The 26,445-nt window shown below is 62.5% G+C and overlaps 1 protein-coding gene and 1 long non-coding RNA gene across 13 annotated transcripts in view; one reads left to right on the forward strand and one right to left on the reverse strand.

Annotated features, from left to right (window-relative positions):
* LOC309652103 overlaps positions 1-26,445 on the reverse strand; it is an 81,461-nt gene that overhangs the window by 38,553 nt on the left and 16,463 nt on the right. The window lies entirely within an intron of this gene.
* LOC309652082 (uncharacterized protein) overlaps positions 1-26,445 on the forward strand; it is a 311,046-nt gene that overhangs the window by 15,704 nt on the left and 268,897 nt on the right. For 10 of the 12 annotated variants that reach the window (XM_082445595.1, XM_082445600.1, XM_082445598.1 and 7 more), the window contains exons 3-5: positions 3,007-3,080; positions 10,492-10,565; positions 17,987-18,060. In XM_082445595.1, coding sequence (XP_082301721.1) covers positions 3,007-3,080; positions 10,492-10,565; positions 17,987-18,060 — 222 coding nt within the window. Of the gene's footprint in view, positions 1-3,006; positions 3,081-9,673; positions 9,945-10,491; positions 10,566-17,986; positions 18,061-24,663; positions 24,769-26,445 lie in introns of those variants that run through there. The other 2 variants (XM_082445592.1, XM_082445602.1) reach the window with 2 other exon arrangements.

The raw sequence follows: 26,445 nt of genomic DNA on the forward strand, positions 1-26,445 counted from the left end.
GCTCGAGTGCGGAAAACGGACCTGGATCCCCCTGCGCTGCGGACGGTGCCGTCCCTCTCTGCGTACCGATCGTGGCCACTTCCATCCCATCGCGAGTGGGTCCTGGATACCCTGTGTCCTACGGCACAGGAAGGGCCTCAACGGGATCCTGCGGGGCCTGGGACCCGGACTCTCTTTGGCAGGAGCAAAAAGTAAACAAACCGAAACACAGCTCGAACTGAGAGTGGAATGTGCAGTGCCCCTGCATTACTCTTCCTCGTCTGCGTCTGGGAGCAAGCGCTAACGAGGAAACGTTCTCCAGGCTGTGTGCAGGGTGCTGCCCCCGAACAGGGGACAGGGCGGCCACGTCCTCCCCTTTCCCCCGTGGTCCACGGTGGCAGGGCCCGGGGCCTCCGCCGGGGCACCGGCCACGGGTCCTGGGTCCCCGGTGGCCCTGAGACCCCAGGGACCCCACTGGCCGACCTCGCTCCTGCAGGGAGAGCCAGGATCCAGGGCCAGATGCCCTGGGGTGGGAGCTTCAGCTCCTTGTTCCTCAACATGGCGGCTGCCGAGGCCCGGCCCCGAGGGTGGGGAGCGCGGCGGGGCCTGGCCGCCCGGGGCTCCTCGGTGGGCGAGCCCGGCCCCGAACCCCGCCGCGTGTCGCTTCCACACCTACTCTGGAGGCGTGCCCGGCGGCCAGGTTCGGCCCGGAAATCCTCTGAGTGCTCCAAAGCCAGCCCTCCTCCCGTCACAGGCCTTCCCCACAGTATCCACAGGCAGGGGCTGGAGGCCGTGCTCAAAAAGCTTCCGCTTGATGGCACTGTTGCTCCAGAAATGCCCAGCACCCTTGCGAGCGCGGCCTCTCCCTCCGCCCTTTGCGGATCAAAAAAGGCCCAGGGAGGCCCGAGAGCCATCCAGGCCTTCCGAGTGGGGTTGGCCCTACTGGGGGGTTGGGGGAGGTGGTGTCTCTTCCTTCTGGGGCTTCTCCTTGGCAGTAGGCGCGCACAGGTAAAGACATCGCATGGAATCCGTGCATCGGTGGGTCCATCTCCGCATGCCTCTGGGAGTTGTTTTGAGGCCACGCTGCCTGGCCCACATGTCCTGGCGACCGGGACCCTGTCAGGTCTGCACACCTGGGGACGGGCATCCATCTGGGTCGTGTCGGGCAGAATCCTAGCTCTCTCTGGACATTGATTCAGAGCTAGAGGTGGCACAAGGACCTGGGTTTCTCCGCTTCCTGCGTGCTTGCCTCTCTGCTGTTCTCATCCAGCTACGTGAACTGGCTTAAGGGCTCAGGAGCAGGCCCGAGAGGGTCTAGGCCACTATGGCAGCGGGAGGAAGTGACGGGGACCCAGGGAGTTGGGGCAGATTGCCCCTGCTCACCTCCAGGGGTGTCAGGCAGTCACTCTGCCATGGAGTGCCCGGGTAGGGGGTGCAGGGAGGTGGTTTGGAGTTGCTGGGACAGGTGTATGATCCCAGTGGCTCCCCTCCATCCACACAGACAGATGACCTTGGGGAGGGCCGTCTGTTCAGCAGACCCTTCTGGGGAGCTCTCCATGGGACTGTGTCTGTACTCTAGCCTCAAACCCCCCACTCGTTCGTCGCTTCATTCCCTCGCTCCCTGCTCCACTCGTTCATTCGTAAACACGCAGGTACACAAGCGTGTGCGTGGGCGCGCGTGCGTATCATGCGTGCGTCGTGTGTAAGCACGTGTATGTACGCTTACAGAGCGTGTAACAAAACGTCCCTTCTCTTGTACTTTTTCCCTGTAACCGCCTCGGGGGTGCCGCTGTGGATAGGACTTTCCTCCCAGTCAAAGCCAAAGCCCTCACCGTTGCTCGATGGCCGCTCCCAAGTTGTCCCCCCGGTCTGCGGAGGGAAGCACACGTCCTTTTTTGCGTGCGTATGTATGCTCCCGGGGTTGATGCAGGTGAAAGCAACGGGCCGCAGAGGGCTGTGTGCATGTCGCCTGCTCCCTGACCCCACCGGGCTCACGTAGTGATGGGTAGTCTTCTGCCTTTTTTGGCTGCTCTCACGGCACTATAGGCGTGCCGTGGCGTTGGCACGTCTGTGCGGAGTCAACGCCGTGTCCTGCTAGGGCCCCTCCATTTCTTTTTCGGACAGCTGCCCAGGGTAGGTAGGGTACCCTTGTCTGTGCCTGGAGGCAGGAGCATAGGGTCTCTCACGGGCCCCCTCCTCTTTGGACGCTAGGCTTCCGCCTTGTTCCTTCCTCTCCTCTTCTGTCTCCCACGGAACTGGCTGTGAGGCGCGGGCCCACTGAGTCGTCGTTACCAGGGTGCGGGTGAGCGTGACCAGGGTACGTTTTCCGGCGTCAGCGTCCACCCAGAGGAGAGGAGCAGGGTAAATCTCCAGTGGGCCACGTCCCAGAGCACGTGCCCTTACGCCCGGAAAGTCCATGCGGTGGACCTGTGTGCGGCCAGAGGGGAGACGAGTCGGTGCCCGTTGACCCACGCGTCCTAGGAACGGCTGGTCAGTTGTGGAGGACGCGCGCGGGCTTGCCAAGATACCTGGGGTTGTCCCGCCATAGTCCCACGGGTGCAGAGCCGAGGAGACGAGCTCCGCGCCTGTAAACGCCAGGGTGATGGCTGTGCTTCCCACCGGAAAGAGATTTTGGAGGATGACGGGATCAAGGGTTTCACCGGACACGCTTCTTTGTGTACAAACTGCTTCCGTCTGACGGCCCCCCTGCCTCGGATGGCATCCGTGCCATTTCCGAAGGACGAGTGGAGTTGATTCTTCACACTTGCGCCTTGTTTGGAAGTTGTTGGTTGACCCGGGGGTGCCGGTAGGAATAGGAACCGAAGGCACTCTCTCTCGAGGTTGCGCGGGCGGGGGTGTACGCGGACCCTCCCCCCTCCTTCCTCCCCCTCCTCCCCCCTCCTCTCCTCCCCCCTCCTCCCCCTCCTCCTCCTCCCCCCTTCTCCCCTCTTGCCCCCCCCCCCCCCTTCACAAGCACCGTGGCGGTGCCACACTGAGTGATGGGCGTTCGGCTGTCTCTCGTTGCAGAGGAGGCAGAGCGGAAGGAAAGGAGGAGGAGGGAAATCGGGGACGTCGGTCATCTCCAGGCGCTGGTGTTCTGGGTGAGTGCGAGCTCTGTGTTCTCTTCCCTTCCCTCTTCCGAAAGAGTCTATTTCACCATAGGAGAAAGTCAGTGATTCTGGTAGTTCATTCAGCAAGGCTCAAGAAGCAGGGACTCCCAGGTGGGATCGTGGCACGGGGACACGGTGTACTGTGCCGGAGTTCTTGGCCATGGTAGGAAAGGCTCTCGAGTCAGGTCCTGACTGGGGGAGCCGGAGAAAGAGGTGCATGGACGAGCATCTAGAGCACCTGTGTACGGTTACCATAGGCGATCGGTACGTAGCATTTGAGGTCAGTGTCCTGCGGGAGCGGGGAGAGTGGAAGGGATCGGGCCCGGGCCGCTTGCACCGGCACCGGGACCCGGTCTGGGCTCCAGGCTCCGTGAAGCCAACCGCCCGTGACGTGGTCACTCGGCGCCCCACCTCACCCCCGAGAAGCAGCAGTGCCAGCCCAGCCGACGTGGGGCCGGCGGTGGGAGACCGTGTGAGGGAGAGCCAGGCCTCGTGGGCTTTTTGCCTCCTGTGCTTTGAGTGGAGCCCGTGATGGCTGTTCCTCCCGTCCTCTCCTGATCGCTCTTGGGCCCAGCTCTCTCCACCATGGCCCTCCACCAAGCCAGGAAGGACTCGGGAACGTGCCCTTGCGGGATTATGAAGAGGGGGCGCCCGCTGGGCGGCGTGGAGGTTTGGCTCGGGGCAGCCCGCTGTAGGGCTCCTTGCGCTCCGCAAGTCTGCCTCTTGACAAACCAAGGAACTTGACGGTGTGGGGCCTTTCAGGAGTGTACGTCCCTTCTTCCGTGTGGGAAATGTCGCCTGAGTGGGTGCGTGACCAGCAGCCGGAGGTGTTTTTCTTTCTGTCTCTGTTTCTTCCTTCTCCTCCTGTCTTCTGTTGAACCAGTCTTGCCGTGAGGAGGACGCCTCCTACCCTGGGCTCAAAGTAATTGAAGGCTTCTCCAGGCGGGCTGGTGAGCGTGTGGCGCCGTGGTTTAGCGAGGCGTCACGGCACACGGGTCGGCGGCGTGGCTGACGTTTCGTGGTTACCAAAGGGCGGAGGCAGGGTTCGAGCAGCAAGGGCAGCGTGGCATTTCTGGACCCTGCCTTCCACAGGACCCTGTTTGGCCATCCCAAGAGCCTTTCACGGTAATATCTGGGCGTCGAGTCAAGTCCCCCGGCGTGGGGCGAGGGTCCCGGAAGACGTGCACTCAGCACGGTGGGGCTCTTTTGGGTTTTCTCTCCTCGACGCACCTCAGTACCGCGGCTTGAAAGAATTGCCAGGGCCCGGGGGCACAGCAGATTCGGAGTTAGAGAAAGAGAGGAAGGCGTGCTGAGACAAAACTGAGGGAAGGGGGCTTCCCTGGTGGCGCAGTGGTTAAGAATCTGCCTGCCAATGCAGGGGACACGGGTTCGAGCCCTAGTCTGGGAAGATCCCACATGCCGCGGGGCAACTAAGCCCCGTGAGCCACAACTACTGAGCCTGCGCATCTGGAGCCTGTGCTCCGCAACGGGAGAGGCCGCGACAGTGAGAGGCCCGCGCACCGCGATGAAGAGTGGCCCCCACTCGCCGCAACTGGAGAAAGCCCTCGCACAGAAACGAAGACCCAACACAGCCAAAAATAAATAAATAATTAAAACAACAACAACAACAACAAAGAAAACCGAGGGAGAAGGAGAGAAGACGCGATCATGTCCCGTCCCGTCCCGTCCCGTGCCTCCGGTTCTTTCCAACACGGAGGACGCGTGGTGCTTCCCGAGGCGGCGGTGGACCAGGGCTCTCTTCTCTTTCCAAGGCCTCGTGTCCCCGGAGCACTTGGCATCCAGAGTGTGTTCCTTCAGCCAACATGGGTGGGGCCGGTGGCGGCAGTGCCCCCAGTGGCCCACCCCGCCCTCCACCCAAGTCAGCGCAACCAGGCAGGCGCTGAGAGGACGCTTAAGGGCAGGAACCTGTGTCTAAACCACCTTCCCCAGTGCACCGGAAAGAAACTGAAGAGGAGTCCCCGGTGGCTCCCAGTCGCTCCGAGGTGTAAAGCACAGCGAGCTGGCGGGAGCCTACACCCACCCACACACCCACCCCGGGGGTGTCTTCCCATCCCTGGCCTTCCCCTGGGCGGTGTCAGGAGACTGACCCGCTCCGGCGTCTCTGGGGCAGCGCCCGGCCGCCCTTCCGACCGACCCGTGTGTGCCACCGTCCACACCTGAACACCAAACCCCACTCCCACCCCCCGCCCCCGGGCCGCCGTGGGAGAAATGCCAGGTCCTCGGGGGCCGTCCATCGTCTTGCCATAGGAGGCCGAGCTCGCCCTGCACCGCGGCTGTGCCTGTGGGCTGCCGGCCCTTTGCGTCGGGCTGCTTGCCCCTCGGTGACTGATGAGAAGGTGCCTCGCCAGGCACCGCCCGGACGTGACTGGATCTCTGTGCTCACACTCGGAGTGTTTCCCGAGGTCCTCGGCAAATGTGGGTTGCTAAAGACACAGCTGCCGGTCCACGGCTGGGTGCCTGGATGGGGAGTCATAAAGGCAGGCTAAGAGGACCCCACAGAGACGAGGCCCCGCAGAAGCAGGATGGAGGGCCAGACTTTGAGGCGCGCCCCTCTGAAGTGGCCAGGTTGATGAGCCATCTCGCTTTTGCCATGTTGGGCAGGGGTTGGCATTTCGTTTTTCCCTCGGCAAAGGGCAGAGGGAGAGGGCCTGGGGGAGGGGAAGGGGAAGGGCAGGTTGCCGTTCGTGGTGCAATACTGCCATCAAGAGGAACGGGTCCGCCGATCCCGCGAACCCTGTACCGTCCCTTCCTGGGGAGGAGTGACAAGGGATTGAAGTCGGGAACACTGGACAGTGGCCCCGGGAAGTCAAGAGCTCCGAGCCCCGCCTGGGAAGGGGCGGGAAGCATGGCCCAAGGCCCGGCGGTGCCGTGGAGGCTCCAGAGACGGGCAGTGGCACAAGGCGCACAGCCCGGCCGCCTGGCACGTGGGGCTACAGAGAGTGGAGTCTCGGTGGACCCTGGTGGCCGCCACGTCTGGGCGGGCCTAGAGGAAGCTGCTCCGAAGGAGGCCAGGCCGGGGTTCTGCGGGCATTTGGCCGCGTGCCCCTTCCCCTCGGAGCCAGAGCACGTTCGGCCGGGGCGGGCCCAGGGCCCCGGAAGCCTCTCTGGGCCACGGTGCGGCCCAGCCAGAGACCACCGCGGGCAACGGGAGTTCTGCCGCCCTTGGCGGCAGCGGCCGAGGCGGGCCCAGTGACCTTCTTCCGTCCAGCTCAGAGACGACACGTGGAGCCTGGCTACCCAGTGCCCAGGGCTCCCGAGGCCCAGCGAGAGCTGGCAGTCCGAGTCCAGAAGGGGACGGCGCTGGCGGGACGCAGGAGCCACCGCAGAAGGAGCCCTTCACCTGAGCCGAAGAGTCTAATCGGTGGCTGCGGTGCCATCTCCCAGGGTCTCCGGGATTCTGGCCCAGGCCTGGCCTGGCCTGTCCCGTCCCGATCCGTCCCGAGGGCTCCCGGACCCGGCTCCCGGAGAGGAGAGGGCAGGACACGAGAGGAGAGGAGCTGAGCAGAGCCCCGCCGAGTGGACCCCCGGGCCATGCATTTGCAGCAGGCTTCAGCTTTCTCCCCACGAGGCCCTGAGCCTCAGTTCGGCGAGGAGAAGGAAAGGCCCCGGCTTGCATTCCGGCCCGGCTCTCCAGGTCTCGGCCCTGTGCTTGCACCTGCAGCCCAGCCAGGGAATCAAGCCGAAGAGGTCTGAAGAAGCTGCCTGAAGCTCACCTCTGTTGGACTGAGAGAAACGCCTCCCCAACTTGCCCTCTCCCCCATGACCACCGCTCATCCAGCTTGTCTGCCAAGGCCAGGAACGAGGTGCATACTCCTGGGCACACGGCGGTGCCTTCGAGTCCCCGGCTGACCCGATAGGCCGCTTCTGGAACAAGCCGTGGGGCGGCTCGTTCCTGCCCTTTGCCCAGCTCTTACCTGCCCGGGCGGGGGTGGGTGGTGGGCTGGTTTGGGGGTCAGGTCCCGGGGCGGGGTGCGCTGTGGGGGGAGGGCTTCCGACTGGGAGCAAGTCTCCAGGCTGGACCCCTCCCTCCCTCCCTCCGCACGTACCCCTCCTGGAAGGGTGCTGAAACCCCCCCCCCCGCGCCCCTTTCCTTTCGCGCCTGTGAGTCGCCTGACACGTTGTCAGGCGATCTTACGTGGGCAGAGCGTTTCCTTGGGGCCGGGTCCTGACGTAGCTGCGCGGTCTGACTGGTCGCCGGCCGCAGGTGCTCTCAGTGTGGCCTTCTGGCCAGGGCCAACGGCTGCACCTGCAGAACGTGGAGCCGCTTGTGAAAAATCCCAGGAGTCTTCCCCAAACAAGAGGACCGCCGGGTCCTCCACGGGGAGGGAGTCCGAGGAACAGGGCGTTCCCCGGCCGCAAAGTTCCTGTTCCCGAGGTGAGCTCGAGTGCGGAAAACGGACCTGGATCCCCCTGCTGCGGACGGTGCCGTCCCTCTCTGCGTACCGATCGTGGCCCACTTCCATCCCATCGCGAGTGGGTCCTGGATACCCTGTGTCCTACGGCACAGGAAGGGCCTCAACGGGATCCTGCGGGGCCTGGGACCCGGACTCTCTTTGGCAGGAGCAAAAAGTAAACAAACCGAAACACAGCTCGAACTGAGAGTGGAATGTGCAGTGCCCCTGCATTACTCTTCCTCGTCTGCGTCTGGGAGCAAGCGCTAACGAGGAAACGTTCTCCAGGCTGTGTGCAGGGTGCTGCCCCCGACAGGGGACAGGGCGGCCACGTCCTCCCCTTTCCCCGTGGTCCACGGTGGCAGGGCCCGGGGCCTCCGCCGGGGCACCGGCCACGGGTCCTGGGTCCCCGGTGGCCCTGAGACCCCAGGGACCCCACTGGCCGACCTCGCTCCTGCAGGGAGAGCCAGGATCCAGGGGCCAGATGCCCTGGGGTGGGAGCTTCAGCTCCTTGTTCCTCAACATGGCGGCTGCCGAGGCCCGGCCCCGAGGGTGGGGAGCGCGGCGGGCCTGGCCGCCCGGGGCTCCTCGGTGGGCGAGCCCGGCCCCGAACCCCGCCGCGTGTCGCTTCCACACCTACTCTGGAGGCGTGCCCGGCGGCCAGGTTCGGCCCGGGAATCCTCTGAGTGCTCCAAAGCCAGCCCTCCTCCCGTCACAGGCCTTCCCCACAGTATCCACAGGCAGGGGCTGGAGGCCGTGCTCAAAAAGCTTCCGCTTGATGGCACTGTTGCTCCAGAAATGCCCAGCACCCTTGCGAGCGCGGCCTCTCCCTCCGCCCTTTGCGGATCAAAAAAGGCCCAGGGAGGCCCGAGAGCCATCCAGGCCTTCCGAGTGGGGTTGGCCCTACTGGGGGGTTGGGGGAGGTGGTGTCTCTTCCTTCTGGGGCTTCTCCTTGGCAGTAGGCGCGCACAGGTAAAGACATCGCAAGGAATCCGTGCATCGGTGGGTCCATCTCCGCATGCCTCTGGGAGTTGTTTTGAGGCCACGCTGCCTGGCCCACATGTCCTGGCGACCGGGACCCTGTCAGGTCTGCACACCTGGGGACGGGCATCCATCTGGGTCGTGTCGGGCAGAATCCTAGCTCTCTCTGGACATTGATTCAGAGCTAGAGGTGGCACAAGGACCTGGGTTTCTCCGCTTCCTGCGTGCTTGCCTCTCTGCTGTTCTCATCCAGCTACGTGAACTGGCTTAAGGGCTCAGGAGCAGGCCCGAGAGGGTCTAGGCCACTATGGCAGCGGGAGGAAGTGACGGGGACCCAGGGAGTTGGGGCAGATTGCCCCTGCTCACCTCCAGGGGTGTCAGGCAGTCACTCTGCCATGGAGTGCCCGGGGTAGGGGGTGCAGGGAGGTGGTTTGGAGTTGCTGGGACAGGTGTAGATCCCAGTGGCTCCCCTCCATCCACACAGACAGATGACCTTGGGGAGGGCCGTCTGTTCAGCAGACCCTTCTGGGGAGCTCTCCATGGGACTGTGTCTGTACTCTAGCCTCAAACCCCCCACTCGTTCGTCGCTTCATTCCCTCGCTCCCTGCTCCACTCGTTCATTCGTAAACACGCAGGTACACAAGCGTGTGCGTGGGCGCGCGTGCGTATCATGCGTGCGTCGTGTGTAAGCACGTGTATGTACGCTTACAGAGCGTGTACAAAACGTCCCTTCTCTTGTACTTTTTCCCTGTAACCGCCTCGGGGGTGCCGCTGTGGATAGGACTTTCTCCCAGTCAAAGCCAAAGCCCTCACCGTTGCTCGATGGCCGCTCCCAAGTTGTCCCCCCCGGTCTGCGGAGGGAAGCACACGTCCTTTTTGCGTGCGTATGTATGCTCCCGGGGTTGAATGCAGGTGAAAGCAACGGGCCGCAGAGGGCTGTGTGCATGTCGCCTGCTCCCTGACCCCACCGGGCTCACGTAGTGATGGGTAGTCTTCTGCCTTTTTTGGCTGCTCTCACGGCACTATAGGCGTGCCGTGGCGTTGGCACGTCTGTGCGGAGTCAACGCCGTGTCCTGCTAGGGCCCCTCCATTTCTTTTCGGACAGCTGCCCAGGGTAGGTAGGGTACCCTTGTCTGTGCCTGGAGGCAGGAGCATAGGGTCTCTCACGGGCCCCTCCTCTTTGGACGCTAGGCTTCCGCCTTGTTCCTTCCTCTCCTCTTCTGTCTCCCACGGAACTGGCTGTGAGGCGCGGGCCACTGAGTCGTCGTTACCAGGGTGCGGGTGAGCGTGACCAGGGTACGTTTTCCGGCGTCAGCGTCCACCCAGAGGAGAGGAGCAGGGTAAATCTCCAGTGGGCCACGTCCCAGAGCACGTGCCCTTACGCCCGGAAAGTCCATGCGGTGGACCTGTGTGCGGCCAGAGGGGAGACGAGTCGGTGCCCGTTGACCCACGCGTCCTAGGAACGGCTGGTCAGTTGTGGAGGACGTGCGCGGGCTTGCCAAGATACCTGGGGTTGTCCCGCCATAGTCCCACGGGTGCAGAGCCGAGGAGACGAGCTCCGCGCCTGTAAACGCCAGGGTGATGGCTGTGCTTCCCACCGGAAAGAGATTTTGGAGGATGACGGGATCAAGGGTTTCACCGGACACGCTTCTTTGTGTACAAACTGCTTCCGTCTGACGGCCCCCCTGCCTCGGATGGCATCCGTGCCATTTCCGAAGGACGAGTGGAGTTGATTCTTCACACTTGCGCCTTGTTTGGAAGTTGTTGGTTGACCCGGGGGTGCCGGTAGGAATAGGAACCGAAGGCACTCTCTCTCGAGGTTGCGCGGGCGGGGGTGTACGCGGACCCTCCCCCCTCCTCTCCTCCCCCCTCCTCCCCCCTCCTCTCCTCCCCCCTCCTCCCCCCTCCTCTCCTCCCCCCTCCTCCCCCCTCTTGCCCCCCCCCCCCCTTCACAAGCACCGTGGCGGTGCCACACTGAGTGATGGGCGTTCGGCTGTCTCTCGTTGCAGAGGAGGCAGAGCGGAAGGAAAGGAGGAGGAGGGAAATCGGGGACGTCGGTCATCTCCAGGCGCTGGTGTTCTGGGTGAGTGCGAGCTCTGTGTTCTCTTCCCTTCCCTCTTCCGAAAGAGTCTATTTCGCCATAGGAGAAAGTCAGTGATTCTGGTAGTTCATTCAGCAAGGCTCAAGAAGCAGGGACTCCCAGGTGGGATCGTGGCACGGGGACACGGGTGTACTGTGCCGGAGTTCTTGGCCATGGTAGGAAAGGCTCTCGAGTCAGGTCCTGACTGGGGGAGCCGGAAGAAAGAGGTGCATGGACGAGCATCTAGAGCACCTGTGTACGGTTACCCTAGGCGATCGGTACGTAGCATTTGAGGTCAGTGTCCTGCGGGAGCGGGGAGAGTGGAAAGGGATCGGGCCCGGGCCGCTTGCACCGGCACCGGGACCCGGTCTGGGCTCCAGGCTCCGTGAAGCCAACCGCCCGTGACGTGGTCACTCGGCGCCCCACCTCACCCCCGAGAAGCAGCAGTGCCAGCCCAGCCCGACGTGGGGGCCGGCGGTGGGAGACCGTGTGAGGGAGAGCCAGGCCTCGTGGGCTTTTTGCCTCCTGTGCTTTGAGTGGAGCCCGTGATGGCTGTTCCTCCCGTCCTCTCCTGATCGCTCTTGGGCCCAGCTCTCTCCACCATGGCCCTCCACCAAGCCAGGAAGGACTCGGGAACGTGCCCTTGCGGGATTATGAAGAGGGGGCGCCCGCTGGGCGGCGTGGAGGTTTGGCTCGGGGCAGCCCGCTGTAGGGCTCCTTGCGCTCCGCAAGTCTGCCTCTTGACAAACCAAGGAACTTGACGGTGTGGGGCCTTTCAGGAGGTGTACGTCCCTTCTTCCGTGTGGGAAATGTCGCCTGAGTGGGTGCGTGACCAGCAGCCGGAGGTGTTTTCTTTCTGTCTCTGTTTCTTCCTTCTCCCTCCTGTCTTCTGTTGAACCAGTCTTGCCGTGAGGAGGACGCCTCCTACCCTGGGCTCAAAGTAATTGAAGGCTTCTCCAGGCGGGCTGGTGAGCGTGTGGCGCCGTGGTTTAGCGAGGCGTCACGGCACACGGGTCGGCGGCGTGGCTGACGTTTCGTGGTTACCAAAGGGCGGAGGCAGGGTTCGAGCAGCAAGGGCAGCGTGGCATTTCTGGGGTGACCCTGCCTTCCACAGGACCCTGTTTGGCCATCCCAAGAGCCTTTCACGGTAATATCTGGGCGTCGAGTCAAGTCCCCCGGCGTGGGGCGAGGGTCCCGGAAGACGTGCACTCAGCACGGTGGGGCTCTTTTGGGTTTTCTCTCCTCGACACACCTCAGTACCGCGGCTTGAAAGAATTGCCAGGGCCCGGGGGCACAGCAGATTCGGAGTTAGAGAAAGAGAGGAAGGCGTGCTGAGACAAAACTGAGGGAAGGGGGCTTCCCTGGTGGCGCAGTGGTTAAGAATCTGCCTGCCAATGCAGGGGACACGGGTTCGAGCCCTAGTCTGGGAAGATCCCACATGCCGCGGGGCAACTAAGCCCCGTGAGCCACAACTACTGAGCCTGCGCATCTGGAGCCTGTGCTCCGCAACGGGAGAGGCCGCGACAGTGAGAGGCCCGCGCACCGCGATGAAGAGTGGCCCCCACTCGCCGCAACTGGAGAAAGCCCTCGCACAGAAACGAAGACCCAACACAGCCAAAAATAAATAAATAATTAAAACAACAACAACAACAACAAAGAAAACCGAGGGAGAAGGAGAGAAGACGCGATCATGTCCCGTCCCGTCCCGTCCCGTGCCTCCGGTTCTTTCCAACACGGAGGACGCGTGGTGCTTCCCGAGGCGGCGGTGGACCAGGGCTCTCTTCTCTTTCCAAGGCCTCGTGTCCCCGGAGCACTTGGCATCCAGAGTGTGTTCCTTCAGCCAACATGGGTGGGGCCGGTGGCGGCAGTGCCCCCAGTGGCCCACCCCGCCCTCCACCCAAGTCAGCGCAACCAGGCAGGCGCTGAGAGGACGCTTAAGGGCAGGAACCTGTGTCTAAACCACCTTCCCCAGTGCACCGGAAAGAAACTGAAGAGGAGTCCCCGGTGGCTCCCAGTCGCTCCGAGGTGTAAAGCACAGCGAGCTGGCGGGAGCCTACACCCACCCACACACCCACCCCGGGGGTGTCTTCCCATCCCTGGCCTTCCCCTGGGCGGTGTCAGGAGACTGACCCGCTCCGGCGTCTCTGGGGCAGCGCCCGGCCGCCCTTCCGACCGACCCGTGTGTGCCACCGTCCACACCTGAACACCAAACCCCACTCCCACCCCCCGCCCCCGGGCCGCCGTGGGAGAAATGCCAGGTCCTCGGGGGCCGTCCATCGTCTTGCCATAGGAGGCCGAGCTCGCCCTGCACCGCGGCTGTGCCTGTGGGCTGCCGGCCCTTTGCGTCGGGCTGCTTGCCCCTCGGTGACTGATGAGAAGGTGCCTCGCCAGGCACCGCCCGGACGTGACTGGATCTCTGTGCTCACACTCGGAGTGTTTCCCGAGGTCCTCGGCAAATGTGGGTTGCTAAAGACACAGCTGCCGGTCCACGGCTGGGTGCCTGGATGGGGAGTCATAAAGGCAGGCTAAGAGGACCCCACAGAGACGAGGCCCCGCAGAAGCAGGATGGAGGGCCAGACTTTGAGGCGCGCCCCTCTGAAGTGGCCAGGTTGATGAGCCATCTCGCTTTTGCCATGTTGGGCAGGGGTTGGCATTTCGTTTTTCCCTCGGCAAAGGGCAGAGGGAGAGGGCCTGGGGGAGGGGAAGGGGAAGGGCAGGTTGCCGTTCGTGGTGCAATACTGCCATCAAGAGGAACGGGTCCGCCGATCCCGCGAACCCTGTACCGTCCCTTCCTGGGGAGGAGTGACAAGGGATTGAAGTCGGGAACACTGGACAGTGGCCCCGGGAAGTCAAGAGCTCCGAGCCCCGCCTGGGAAGGGGCGGGAAGCATGGCCCAAGGCCCGGCGGTGCCGTGGAGGCTCCAGAGACGGGCAGTGGCACAAGGCGCACAGCCCGGCCGCCTGGCACGTGGGGCTACAGAGAGTGGAGTCTCGGTGGACCCTGGTGGCCGCCACGTCTGGGCGGGCCTAGAGGAAGCTGCTCCGAAGGAGGCCAGGCCGGGGTTCTGCGGGCATTTGGCCGCGTGCCCCTTCCCCTCGGAGCCAGAGCACGTTCGGCCGGGGCGGGCCCAGGGCCCCGGAAGCCTCTCTGGGCCACGGTGCGGCCCAGCCAGAGACCACCGCGGGCAACGGGAGTTCTGCCGCCCTTGGCGGCAGCGGCCGAGGCGGGCCCAGTGACCTTCTTCCGTCCAGCTCAGAGACGACACGTGGAGCCTGGCTACCCAGTGCCCAGGGCTCCCGAGGCCCAGCGAGAGCTGGCAGTCCGAGTCCAGAAGGGGACGGCGCTGGCGGGACGCAGGAGCCACCGCAGAAGGAGCCCTTCACCTGAGCCGAAGAGTCTAATCGGTGGCTGCGGTGCCATCTCCCAGGGTCTCCGGGATTCTGGCCCAGGCCTGGCCTGGCCTGTCCCGTCCCGATCCGTCCCGAGGGCTCCCGGACCCGGCTCCCGGAGAGGAGAGGGCAGGACACGAGAGGAGAGGAGCTGAGCAGAGCCCCGCCGAGTGGACCCCCGGGCCATGCATTTGCAGCAGGCTTCAGCTTTCTCCCCACGAGGCCCTGAGCCTCAGTTCGGCGAGGAGAAGGAAAGGCCCCGGCTTGCATTCCGGCCCGGCTCTCCAGGTCTCGGCCCTGTGCTTGCACCTGCAGCCCAGCCAGGGAATCAAGCCGAAGAGGTCTGAAGAAGCTGCCTGAAGCTCACCTCTGTTGGACTGAGAGAAACGCCTCCCCAACTTGCCCTCTCCCCCATGACCACCGCTCATCCAGCTTGTCTGCCAAGGCCAGGAACGAGGTGCATACTCCTGGGCACACGGCGGTGCCTTCGAGTCCCCGGCTGACCCGATAGGCCGCTTCTGGAACAAGCCGTGGGGCGGCTCGTTCCTGCCCTTTGCCCAGCTCTTACCTGCCCGGGCGGGGGTGGGTGGTGGGCTGGTTTGGGGGTCAGGTCCCGGGGCGGGGTGCGCTGTGGGGGGAGGGCTTCCGACTGGGAGCAAGTCTCCAGGCTGGACCCCTCCCTCCCTCCCTCCGCACGTACCCCTCCTGGAAGGGTGCTGAAACCCCCCCCCCCGCGCCCCTTTCCTTTCGCGCCTGTGAGTCGCCTGACACGTTGTCAGGCGATCTTACGTGGGCAGAGCGTTTCCTTGGGGCCGGGTCCTGACGTAGCTGCGCGGTCTGACTGGTCGCCGGCCGCAGGTGCTCTCAGTGTGGCCTTCTGGCCAGGGCCAACGGCTGCACCTGCAGAACGTGGAGCCGCTTGTGAAAAATCCCAGGAGTCTTCCCCAAACAAGAGGACCGCCGGGTCCTCCACGGGGAGGGAGTCCGAGGAACAGGGCGTTCCCCGGCCGCAAAGTTCCTGTTCCCGAGGTGAGCTCGAGTGCGGAAAACGGACCTGGATCCCCCTGCTGCGGACGGTGCCGTCCCTCTCTGCGTACCGATCGTGGCCCACTTCCATCCCATCGCGAGTGGGTCCTGGATACCCTGTGTCCTACGGCACAGGAAGGGCCTCAACGGGATCCTGCGGGGCCTGGGACCCGGACTCTCTTTGGCAGGAGCAAAAAGTAAACAAACCGAAACACAGCTCGAACTGAGAGTGGAATGTGCAGTGCCCCTGCATTACTCTTCCTCGTCTGCGTCTGGGAGCAAGCGCTAACGAGGAAACGTTCTCCAGGCTGTGTGCAGGGTGCTGCCCCCGACAGGGGACAGGGCGGCCACGTCCTCCCCTTTCCCCGTGGTCCACGGTGGCAGGGCCCGGGGCCTCCGCCGGGGCACCGGCCACGGGTCCTGGGTCCCCGGTGGCCCTGAGACCCCAGGGACCCCACTGGCCGACCTCGCTCCTGCAGGGAGAGCCAGGATCCAGGGGCCAGATGCCCTGGGGTGGGAGCTTCAGCTCCTTGTTCCTCAACATGGCGGCTGCCGAGGCCCGGCCCCGAGGGTGGGGAGCGCGGCGGGCCTGGCCGCCCGGGGCTCCTCGGTGGGCGAGCCCGGCCCCGAACCCCGCCGCGTGTCGCTTCCACACCTACTCTGGAGGCGTGCCCGGCGGCCAGGTTCGGCCCGGGAATCCTCTGAGTGCTCCAAAGCCAGCCCTCCTCCCGTCACAGGCCTTCCCCACAGTATCCACAGGCAGGGGCTGGAGGCCGTGCTCAAAAAGCTTCCGCTTGATGGCACTGTTGCTCCAGAAATGCCCAGCACCCTTGCGAGCGCGGCCTCTCCCTCCGCCCTTTGCGGATCAAAAAAGGCCCAGGGAGGCCCGAGAGCCATCCAGGCCTTCCGAGTGGGGTTGGCCCTACTGGGGGGTTGGGGGAGGTGGTGTCTCTTCCTTCTGGGGCTTCTCCTTGGCAGTAGGCGCGCACAGGTAAAGACATCGCAAGGAATCCGTGCATCGGTGGGTCCATCTCCGCATGCCTCTGGGAGTTGTTTTGAGGCCACGCTGCCTGGCCCACATGTCCTGGCGACCGGGACCCTGTCAGGTCTGCACACCTGGGGACGGGCATCCATCTGGGTCGTGTCGGGCAGAATCCTAGCTCTCTCTGGACATTGATTCAGAGCTAGAGGTGGCACAAGGACCTGGGTTTCTCCGCTTCCTGCGTGCTTGCCTCTCTGCTGTTCTCATCCAGCTACGTGAACTGGCTTAAGGGCTCAGGAGCAGGCCCGAGAGGGTCTAGGCCACTATGGCAGCGGGAGGAAGTGACGGGGACCCAGGGAGTTGGGGCAGATTGCCCCTGCTCACCTCCAGGGGTGTCAGGCAGTCACTCTGCCATGGAGTGCCCGGGGTAGGGGGTGCAGGGAGGTGGTTTGGAGTTGCTGGGACAGGTGTAGATCCCAGTGGCTCCCCTCCATCCACACAGACAGATGACCTTGGGGAGGGCCGTCTGTTCAGCAGACCCTTCTGGGGAGCTCTCCATGGGACTGTGTCTGTACTCTAGCCTCAAACCCCCCACTCGTTCGTCGCTTCATTCCCTCGCTCCCTGCTCCACTCGTTCATTCGTAAACACGCAGGTACACAAGCGTGTGCGTGGGCGCGCGTGCGTATCATGCGTGCGTCGTGTGTAAGCACGTGTATGTACGCTTACAGAGCGTGTACAAAACGTCCCTTCTCTTGTACTTTTTCCCTGTAACCGCCTCGGGGGTGCCGCTGTGGATAGGACTTTCTCCCAGTCAAAGCCAAAGCCCTCACCGTTGCTCGATGGCCGCTCCCAAGTTGTCCCCCCCGGTCTGCGGAGGGAAGCACACGTCCTTTTTGCGTGCGTATGTATGCTCCCGGGGTTGAATGCAGGTGAAAGCAACGGGCCGCAGAGGGCTGTGTGCATGTCGCCTGCTCCCTGACCCCACCGGGCTCACGTAGTGATGGGTAGTCTTCTGCCTTTTTTGGCTGCTCTCACGGCACTATAGGCGTGCCGTGGCGTTGGCACGTCTGTGCGGAGTCAACGCCGTGTCCTGCTAGGGCCCCTCCATTTCTTTTCGGACAGCTGCCCAGGGTAGGTAGGGTACCCTTGTCTGTGCCTGGAGGCAGGAGCATAGGGTCTCTCACGGGCCCCTCCTCTTTGGACGCTAGGCTTCCGCCTTGTTCCTTCCTCTCCTCTTCTGTCTCCCACGGAACTGGCTGTGAGGCGCGGGCCACTGAGTCGTCGTTACCAGGGTGCGGGTGAGCGTGACCAGGGTACGTTTTCCGGCGTCAGCGTCCACCCAGAGGAGAGGAGCAGGGTAAATCTCCAGTGGGCCACGTCCCAGAGCACGTGCCCTTACGCCCGGAAAGTCCATGCGGTGGACCTGTGTGCGGCCAGAGGGGAGACGAGTCGGTGCCCGTTGACCCACGCGTCCTAGGAACGGCTGGTCAGTTGTGGAGGACGTGCGCGGGCTTGCCAAGATACCTGGGGTTGTCCCGCCATAGTCCCACGGGTGCAGAGCCGAGGAGACGAGCTCCGCGCCTGTAAACGCCAGGGTGATGGCTGTGCTTCCCACCGGAAAGAGATTTTGGAGGATGACGGGATCAAGGGTTTCACCGGACACGCTTCTTTGTGTACAAACTGCTTCCGTCTGACGGCCCCCCTGCCTCGGATGGCATCCGTGCCATTTCCGAAGGACGAGTGGAGTTGATTCTTCACACTTGCGCCTTGTTTGGAAGTTGTTGGTTGACCCGGGGGTGCCGGTAGGAATAGGAACCGAAGGCACTCTCTCTCGAGGTTGCGCGGGCGGGGGTGTACGCGGACCCTCCCCCCTCCTCTCCTCCCCCCTCCTCCCCCCTCCTCTCCTCCCCCCTCCTCCCCCCTCCTCTCCTCCCCCCTCCTCCCCCCTCTTGCCCCCCCCCCCCCTTCACAAGCACCGTGGCGGTGCCACACTGAGTGATGGGCGTTCGGCTGTCTCTCGTTGCAGAGGAGGCAGAGCGGAAGGAAAGGAGGAGGAGGGAAATCGGGGACGTCGGTCATCTCCAGGCGCTGGTGTTCTGGGTGAGTGCGAGCTCTGTGTTCTCTTCCCTTCCCTCTTCCGAAAGAGTCTATTTCGCCATAGGAGAAAGTCAGTGATTCTGGTAGTTCATTCAGCAAGGCTCAAGAAGCAGGGACTCCCAGGTGGGATCGTGGCACGGGGACACGGGTGTACTGTGCCGGAGTTCTTGGCCATGGTAGGAAAGGCTCTCGAGTCAGGTCCTGACTGGGGGAGCCGGAAGAAAGAGGTGCATGGACGAGCATCTAGAGCACCTGTGTACGGTTACCCTAGGCGATCGGTACGTAGCATTTGAGGTCAGTGTCCTGCGGGAGCGGGGAGAGTGGAAAGGGATCGGGCCCGGGCCGCTTGCACCGGCACCGGGACCCGGTCTGGGCTCCAGGCTCCGTGAAGCCAACCGCCCGTGACGTGGTCACTCGGCGCCCCACCTCACCCCCGAGAAGCAGCAGTGCCAGCCCAGCCCGACGTGGGGGCCGGCGGTGGGAGACCGTGTGAGGGAGAGCCAGGCCTCGTGGGCTTTTTGCCTCCTGTGCTTTGAGTGGAGCCCGTGATGGCTGTTCCTCCCGTCCTCTCCTGATCGCTCTTGGGCCCAGCTCTCTCCACCATGGCCCTCCACCAAGCCAGGAAGGACTCGGGAACGTGCCCTTGCGGGATTATGAAGAGGGGGCGCCCGCTGGGCGGCGTGGAGGTTTGGCTCGGGGCAGCCCGCTGTAGGGCTCCTTGCGCTCCGCAAGTCTGCCTCTTGACAAACCAAGGAACTTGACGGTGTGGGGCCTTTCAGGAGGTGTACGTCCCTTCTTCCGTGTGGGAAATGTCGCCTGAGTGGGTGCGTGACCAGCAGCCGGAGGTGTTTTCTTTCTGTCTCTGTTTCTTCCTTCTCCCTCCTGTCTTCTGTTGAACCAGTCTTGCCGTGAGGAGGACGCCTCCTACCCTGGGCTCAAAGTAATTGAAGGCTTCTCCAGGCGGGCTGGTGAGCGTGTGGCGCCGTGGTTTAGCGAGGCGTCACGGCACACGGGTCGGCGGCGTGGCTGACGTTTCGTGGTTACCAAAGGGCGGAGGCAGGGTTCGAGCAGCAAGGGCAGCGTGGCATTTCTGGGGTGACCCTGCCTTCCACAGGACCCTGTTTGGCCATCCCAAGAGCCTTTCACGGTAATATCTGGGCGTCGAGTCAAGTCCCCCGGCGTGGGGCGAGGGTCCCGGAAGACGTGCACTCAGCACGGTGGGGCTCTTTTGGGTTTTCTCTCCTCGACACACCTCAGTACCGCGGCTTGAAAGAATTGCCAGGGCCCGGGGGCACAGCAGATTCGGAGTTAGAGAAAGAGAGGAAGGCGTGCTGAGACAAAACTGAGGGAAGGGGGCTTCCCTGGTGGCGCAGTGGTTAAGAATCTGCCTGCCAATGCAGGGGACACGGGTTCGAGCCCTAGTCTGGGAAGATCCCACATGCCGCGGGGCAACTAAGCCCCGTGAGCCACAACTACTGAGCCTGCGCATCTGGAGCCTGTGCTCCGCAACGGGAGAGGCCGCGACAGTGAGAGGCCCGCGCACCGCGATGAAGAGTGGCCCCCACTCGCCGCAACTGGAGAAAGCCCTCGCACAGAAACGAAGACCCAACACAGCCAAAAATAAATAAATAATTAAAACAACAACAACAACAACAAAGAAAACCGAGGGAGAAGGAGAGAAGACGCGATCATGTCCCGTCCCGTCCCGTCCCGTGCCTCCGGTTCTTTCCAACACGGAGGACGCGTGGTGCTTCCCGAGGCGGCGGTGGACCAGGGCTCTCTTCTCTTTCCAAGGCCTCGTGTCCCCGGAGCACTTGGCATCCAGAGTGTGTTCCTTCAGCCAACATGGGTGGGGCCGGTGGCGGCAGTGCCCCCAGTGGCCCACCCCGCCCTCCACCCAAGTCAGCGCAACCAGGCAGGCGCTGAGAGGACGCTTAAGGGCAGGAACCTGTGTCTAAACCACCTTCCCCAGTGCACCGGAAAGAAACTGAAGAGGAGTCCCCGGTGGCTCCCAGTCGCTCCGAGGTGTAAAGCACAGCGAGCTGGCGGGAGCCTACACCCACCCACACACCCACCCCGGGGGTGTCTTCCCATCCCTGGCCTTCCCCTGGGCGGTGTCAGGAGACTGACCCGCTCCGGCGTCTCTGGGGCAGCGCCCGGCCGCCCTTCCGACCGACCCGTGTGTGCCACCGTCCACGCCTGAACACCAAACCCCACTCCCACCCCCCGCCCCCGGGCCGCCGTGGGAGAAATGCCAGGTCCTCGGGGGCCGTCCATCGTCTTGCCATAGGAGGCCGAGCTCGCCCTGCACCGCGGCTGTGCCTGTGGGCTGCCGGCCCTTTGCGTCGGGCTGCTTGCCCCTCGGTGACTGATGAGAAGGTGCCTCGCCAGGCACCGCCCGGACGTGACTGGATCTCTGTGCTCACACTCGGAGTGTTTCCCGAGGTCCTCGGCAAATGTGGGTTGCTAAAGACACAGCTGCCGGTCCACGGCTGGGTGCCTGGATGGGGAGTCATAAAGGCAGGCTAAGAGGACCCCACAGAGACGAGGCCCCGCAGAAGCAGGATGGAGGGCCAGACTTTGAGGCGCGCCCCTCTGAAGTGGCCAGGTTGATGAGCCATCTCGCTTTTGCCATGTTGGGCAGGGGTTGGCATTTCGTTTTTCCCTCGGCAAAGGGCAGAGGGAGAGGGCCTGGGGGAGGGGAAGGGGAAGGGCAGGTTGCCGTTCGTGGTGCAATACTGCCATCAAGAGGAACGGGTCCGCCGATCCCGCGAACCCTGTACCGTCCCTTCCTGGGGAGGAGTGACAAGGGATTGAAGTCGGGAACACTGGACAGTGGCCCCGGGAAGTCAAGAGCTCCGAGCCCCGCCTGGGAAGGGGCGGGAAGCATGGCCCAAGGCCCGGCGGTGCCGTGGAGGCTCCAGAGACGGGCAGTGGCACAAGGCGCACAGCCCGGCCGCCTGGCACGTGGGGCTACAGAGAGTGGAGTCTCGGTGGACCCTGGTGGCCGCCACGTCTGGGCGGGCCTAGAGGAAGCTGCTCCGAAGGAGGCCAGGCCGGGGTTCTGCGGGCATTTGGCCGCGTGCCCCTTCCCCTCGGAGCCAGAGCACGTTCGGCCGGGGCGGGCCCAGGGCCCCGGAAGCCTCTCTGGGCCACGGTGCGGCCCAGCCAGAGACCACCGCGGGCAACGGGAGTTCTGCCGCCCTTGGCGGCAGCGGCCGAGGCGGGCCCAGTGACCTTCTTCCGTCCAGCTCAGAGACGACACGTGGAGCCTGGCTACCCAGTGCCCAGGGCTCCCGAGGCCCAGCGAGAGCTGGCAGTCCGAGTCCAGAAGGGGACGGCGCTGGCGGGACGCAGGAGCCACCGCAGAAGGAGCCCTTCACCTGAGCCGAAGAGTCTAATCGGTGGCTGCGGTGCCATCTCCCAGGGTCTCCGGGATTCTGGCCCAGGCCTGGCCTGGCCTGTCCCGTCCCGATCCGTCCCGAGGGCTCCCGGACCCGGCTCCCGGAGAGGAGAGGGCAGGACACGAGAGGAGAGGAGCTGAGCAGAGCCCCGCCGAGTGGACCCCCGGGCCATGCATTTGCAGCAGGCTTCAGCTTTCTCCCCACGAGGCCCTGAGCCTCAGTTCGGCGAGGAGAAGGAAAGGCCCCGGCTTGCATTCCGGCCCGGCTCTCCAGGTCTCGGCCCTGTGCTTGCACCTGCAGCCCAGCCAGGGAATCAAGCCGAAGAGGTCTGAAGAAGCTGCCTGAAGCTCACCTCTGTTGGACTGAGAGAAACGCCTCCCCAACTTGCCCTCTCCCCCATGACCACCCCTCATCCAGCTTGTCTGCCAAGGCCAGGAACGAGGTGCATACTCCTGGGCACACGGCGGTGCCTTCGAGTCCCCGGCTGACCCGATAGGCCGCTTCTGGAACAAGCCGTGGGGCGGCTCGTTCCTGCCCTTTGCCCAGCTCTTACCTGCCCGGGCGGGGGTGGGTGGTGGGCTGGTTTGGGGGTCAGGTCCCGGGGCGGGGTGCGCTGTGGGGGGAGGGCTTCCGACTGGGAGCAAGTCTCCAGGCTGGACCCCTCCCTCCCTCCCTCCGCACGTACCCCTCCTGGAAGGGTGCTGAAACCCCCCCCCCCGCGCCCCTTTCCTTTCGCGCCTGTGAGTCGCCTGACACGTTGTCAGGCGATCTTACGTGGGCAGAGCGTTTCCTTGGGGCCGGGTCCTGACGTAGCTGCGCGGTCTGACTGGTCGCCGGCCGCAGGTGCTCTCAGTGTGGCCTTCTGGCCAGGGCCAACGGCTGCACCTGCAGAACGTGGAGCCGCTTGTGAAAAATCCCAGGAGTCTTCCCCAAACAAGAGGACCGCCGGGTCCTCCACGGGGAGGGAGTCCGAGGAACAGGGCGTTCCCCGGCCGCAAAGTTCCTGTTCCCGAGGTGAGCTCGAGTGCGGAAAACGGACCTGGATCCCCCTGCTGCGGACGGTGCCGTCCCTCTCTGCGTACCGATCGTGGCCCACTTCCATCCCATCGCGAGTGGGTCCTGGATACCCTGTGTCCTACGGCACAGGAAGGGCCTCAACGGGATCCTGCGGGGCCTGGGACCCGGACTCTCTTTGGCAGGAGCAAAAAGTAAACAAACCGAAACACAGCTCGAACTGAGAGTGGAATGTGCAGTGCCCCTGCATTACTCTTCCTCGTCTGCGTCTGGGAGCAAGCGCTAACGAGGAAACGTTCTCCAGGCTGTGTGCAGGGTGCTGCCCCCGACAGGGGACAGGGCGGCCACGTCCTCCCCTTTCCCCGTGGTCCACGGTGGCAGGGCCCGGGGCCTCCGCCGGGGCACCGGCCACGGGTCCTGGGTCCCCGGTGGCCCTGAGACCCCAGGGACCCCACTGGCCGACCTCGCTCCTGCAGGGAGAGCCAGGATCCAGGGGCCAGATGCCCTGGGGTGGGAGCTTCAGCTCCTTGTTCCTCAACATGGCGGCTGCCGAGGCCCGGCCCCGAGGGTGGGGAGCGCGGCGGGCCTGGCCGCCCGGGGCTCCTCGGTGGGCGAGCCCGGCCCCGAACCCCGCCGCGTGTCGCTTCCACACCTACTCTGGAGGCGTGCCCGGCGGCCAGGTTCGGCCCGGGAATCCTCTGAGTGCTCCAAAGCCAGCCCTCCTCCCGTCACAGGCCTTCCCCACAGTATCCACAGGCAGGGGCTGGAGGCCGTGCTCAAAAAGCTTCCGCTTGATGGCACTGTTGCTCCAGAAATGCCCAGCACCCTTGCGAGCGCGGCCTCTCCCTCCGCCCTTTGCGGATCAAAAAAGGCCCAGGGAGGCCCGAGAGCCATCCAGGCCTTCCGAGTGGGGTTGGCCCTACTGGGGGGTTGGGGGAGGTGGTGTCTCTTCCTTCTGGGGCTTCTCCTTGGCAGTAGGCGCGCACAGGTAAAGACATCGCAAGGAATCCGTGCATCGGTGGGTCCATCTCCGCATGCCTCTGGGAGTTGTTTTGAGGCCACGCTGCCTGGCCCACATGTCCTGGCGACCGGGACCCTGTCAGGTCTGCACACCTGGGGACGGGCATCCATCTGGGTCGTGTCGGGCAGAATCCTAGCTCTCTCTGGACATTGATTCAGAGCTAGAGGTGGCACAAGGACCTGGGTTTCTCCGCTTCCTGCGTGCTTGCCTCTCTGCTGTTCTCATCCAGCTACGTGAACTGGCTTAAGGGCTCAGGAGCAGGCCCGAGAGGGTCTAGGCCACTATGGCAGCGGGAGGAAGTGACGGGGACCCAGGGAGTTGGGGCAGATTGCCCCTGCTCACCTCCAGGGGTGTCAGGCAGTCACTCTGCCATGGAGTGCCCGGGGTAGGGGGTGCAGGGAGGTGGTTTGGAGTTGCTGGGACAGGTGTAGATCCCAGTGGCTCCCCTCCATCCACACAGACAGATGACCTTGGGGAGGGCCGTCTGTTCAGCAGACCCTTCTGGGGAGCTCTCCATGGGACTGTGTCTGTACTCTAGCCTCAAACCCCCCACTCGTTCGTCGCTTCATTCCCTCGCTCCCTGCTCCACTCGTTCATTCGTAAACACGCAGGTACACAAGCGTGTGCGTGGGCGCGCGTGCGTATCATGCGTGCGTCGTGTGTAAGCACGTGTATGTACGCTTACAGAGCGTGTACAAAACGTCCCTTCTCTTGTACTTTTTCCCTGTAACCGCCTCGGGGGTGCCGCTGTGGATAGGACTTTCTCCCAGTCAAAGCCAAAGCCCTCACCGTTGCTCGATGGCCGCTCCCAAGTTGTCCCCCCCGGTCTGCGGAGGGAAGCACACGTCCTTTTTGCGTGCGTATGTATGCTCCCGGGGTTGAATGCAGGTGAAAGCAACGGGCCGCAGAGGGCTGTGTGCATGTCGCCTGCTCCCTGACCCCACCGGGCTCACGTAGTGATAGGTAGTCTTCTGCCTTTTTTGGCTGCTCTCACGGCACTATAGGCGTGCCGTGGCGTTGGCACGTCTGTGCGGAGTCAACGCCGTGTCCTGCTAGGTCCCCTCCATTTCTTTTCGGACAGCTGCCCAGGGTAGGTAGGGTACCCTTGTCTGTGCCTGGAGGCAGGAACATAGGGTCTCTCACGGGCCCCTCCTCTTTGGACGCTAGGCTTCCGCCTTGTTCCTTCCTCTCCTCTTCTGTCTCCCACGGAACTGGCTGTGAGGCGCGGGCCACTGAGTCGTCGTTACCAGGGTGCGGGTGAGCGTGACCAGGGTACGTTTTCCGGCCTCAGTGTCCACCCAGAGGAGAGGAGCAGGGTAAATCTCCAGTGGGCTACGTCCCAGAGCACGTGCCCTTATGCCCGGAACGTCAGTGAGGTCGGCCTTTCTCTGGATAATGACAGTACTGCTGGTGCGCTTTTATCTGAGTGAAATAGATGTTCTGTGTTTTTGTTTGTGGTTGTTTATGTCTGCTTGTAAGATATTCATGTATATTGCACCAACGTCACACTGGTTAAAGATGGAACTTAACAGTACAGAGCCTTTTTTTCTGGTGGAGTTTACCACTTACTTCTCAAAGAGAACTGTGTTTTATCCTTATGAGCCCATGTTCGGGCCTGCTGCTTCTTTATCTGTTGGTGGGATATAGGAATGACTTATAATCCTATGGGGCTTCTTTTTTGTTCGGTGTGATTAAAATATTCTATAATTGACTTAGAAGAGGAGCGTTTAAGTTTGTGATTCTAGTAAAAACCATGTAATTTCTCAATTTAAACAAGTGAATCGTAGGGTCTATTTTGCAGTATTTTTACAGAATTCCAAATGTGTAAACATGTTTATTAAAAAAGAAGAAACTTAAATCAACTAGTTAACCTTTACTAAAGAACAGGAAGAGATCCACAAAGTAAACTGAAAGCTAGCAGAAGGAAGACGGTTATTAAGATTAACGCAGCTTAAACCTAAGTGTCCACCAACAGATGAATGGATGAAGGAAATGTGTATATATTCACAGTGGAACATTATTCAGCCATAAAAAAGAATGAATTCTTGCATTTGTGGTAACATGGATGGACCTCAAGGGCATTAGGCTGAGTGGAATAAGACAGAGAAAGGTAAATAGTGTACGATCTCCCTTACATGTGGAATCTTACAAAGAAAAAAATGATAACAAGAAAAAACAAGGCCACAGATGCAGAGAACGGATTGGTGGTTGTCAGAGACATGGAGTGGGCGATGGGCAAAATGCGCAAAGGGGGTCCAAAGGTACAAACTTCCAGTTATAAGGTATATAAGTCATGGAGATGTAAGGTATAGCATGGTGGCTATAGCTACCAATACTGCGTTGCATATTTAACAGTTGCTAAGAGAGTAGATCTTAAAACTTCTCATCACGCACAAAAAAATTGTAACTCCTTGGTGATTGGTGTTAACTAGACTTATTGTGGTCATCATTTTCACAAAATACAGAAATGTCAAATTATTATGTTTTACACCTGAAAATAATGTAATGTTGTTTGTCAGTTATACCTAAAGAAAAATCTCCTGTGTAGTAAAAAAAAAAAAAAAAAAAGAAAGAAAGAAAAAAAACTATAAAAACAAAAATTAACGTAGCTTACATGAAGTATAGAATAGAGGAAAACTGAATGAGAAAATTGACAGCTGGTTCTTTGAAAAGATAATAAAAAAATTTTTTAAAGGATATATTCATGTGTGAAGTTCATTTTATTATTTATTTATTTTGGCTGCGTTGGGGCACTGGCTTTCTCTAGCCGTGGCAAGCGGGGGCTGCTGTTTGTTGCGGTGCGTGGGCTTCTCATCGTGGTGGTTTCTGGTGTTTCGGAGCATGGGCTCCAGGCATGCGGCCTCAAGTAGTTGCAGCACACGGGCTCAGTAGTGGCAGGCGGGCTCAGTAGTTGTGGTTCGCGGGCTCTAGAGCCCAGTCTCAGTAGTT

The sequence above is a fragment of the Balaenoptera physalus genome (assembly GCF_965194825.1).
Source record: "Balaenoptera physalus genome assembly, chromosome: X".
NCBI classification, from domain to species: Eukaryota; Metazoa; Chordata; class Mammalia; order Artiodactyla; family Balaenopteridae; genus Balaenoptera; species Balaenoptera physalus.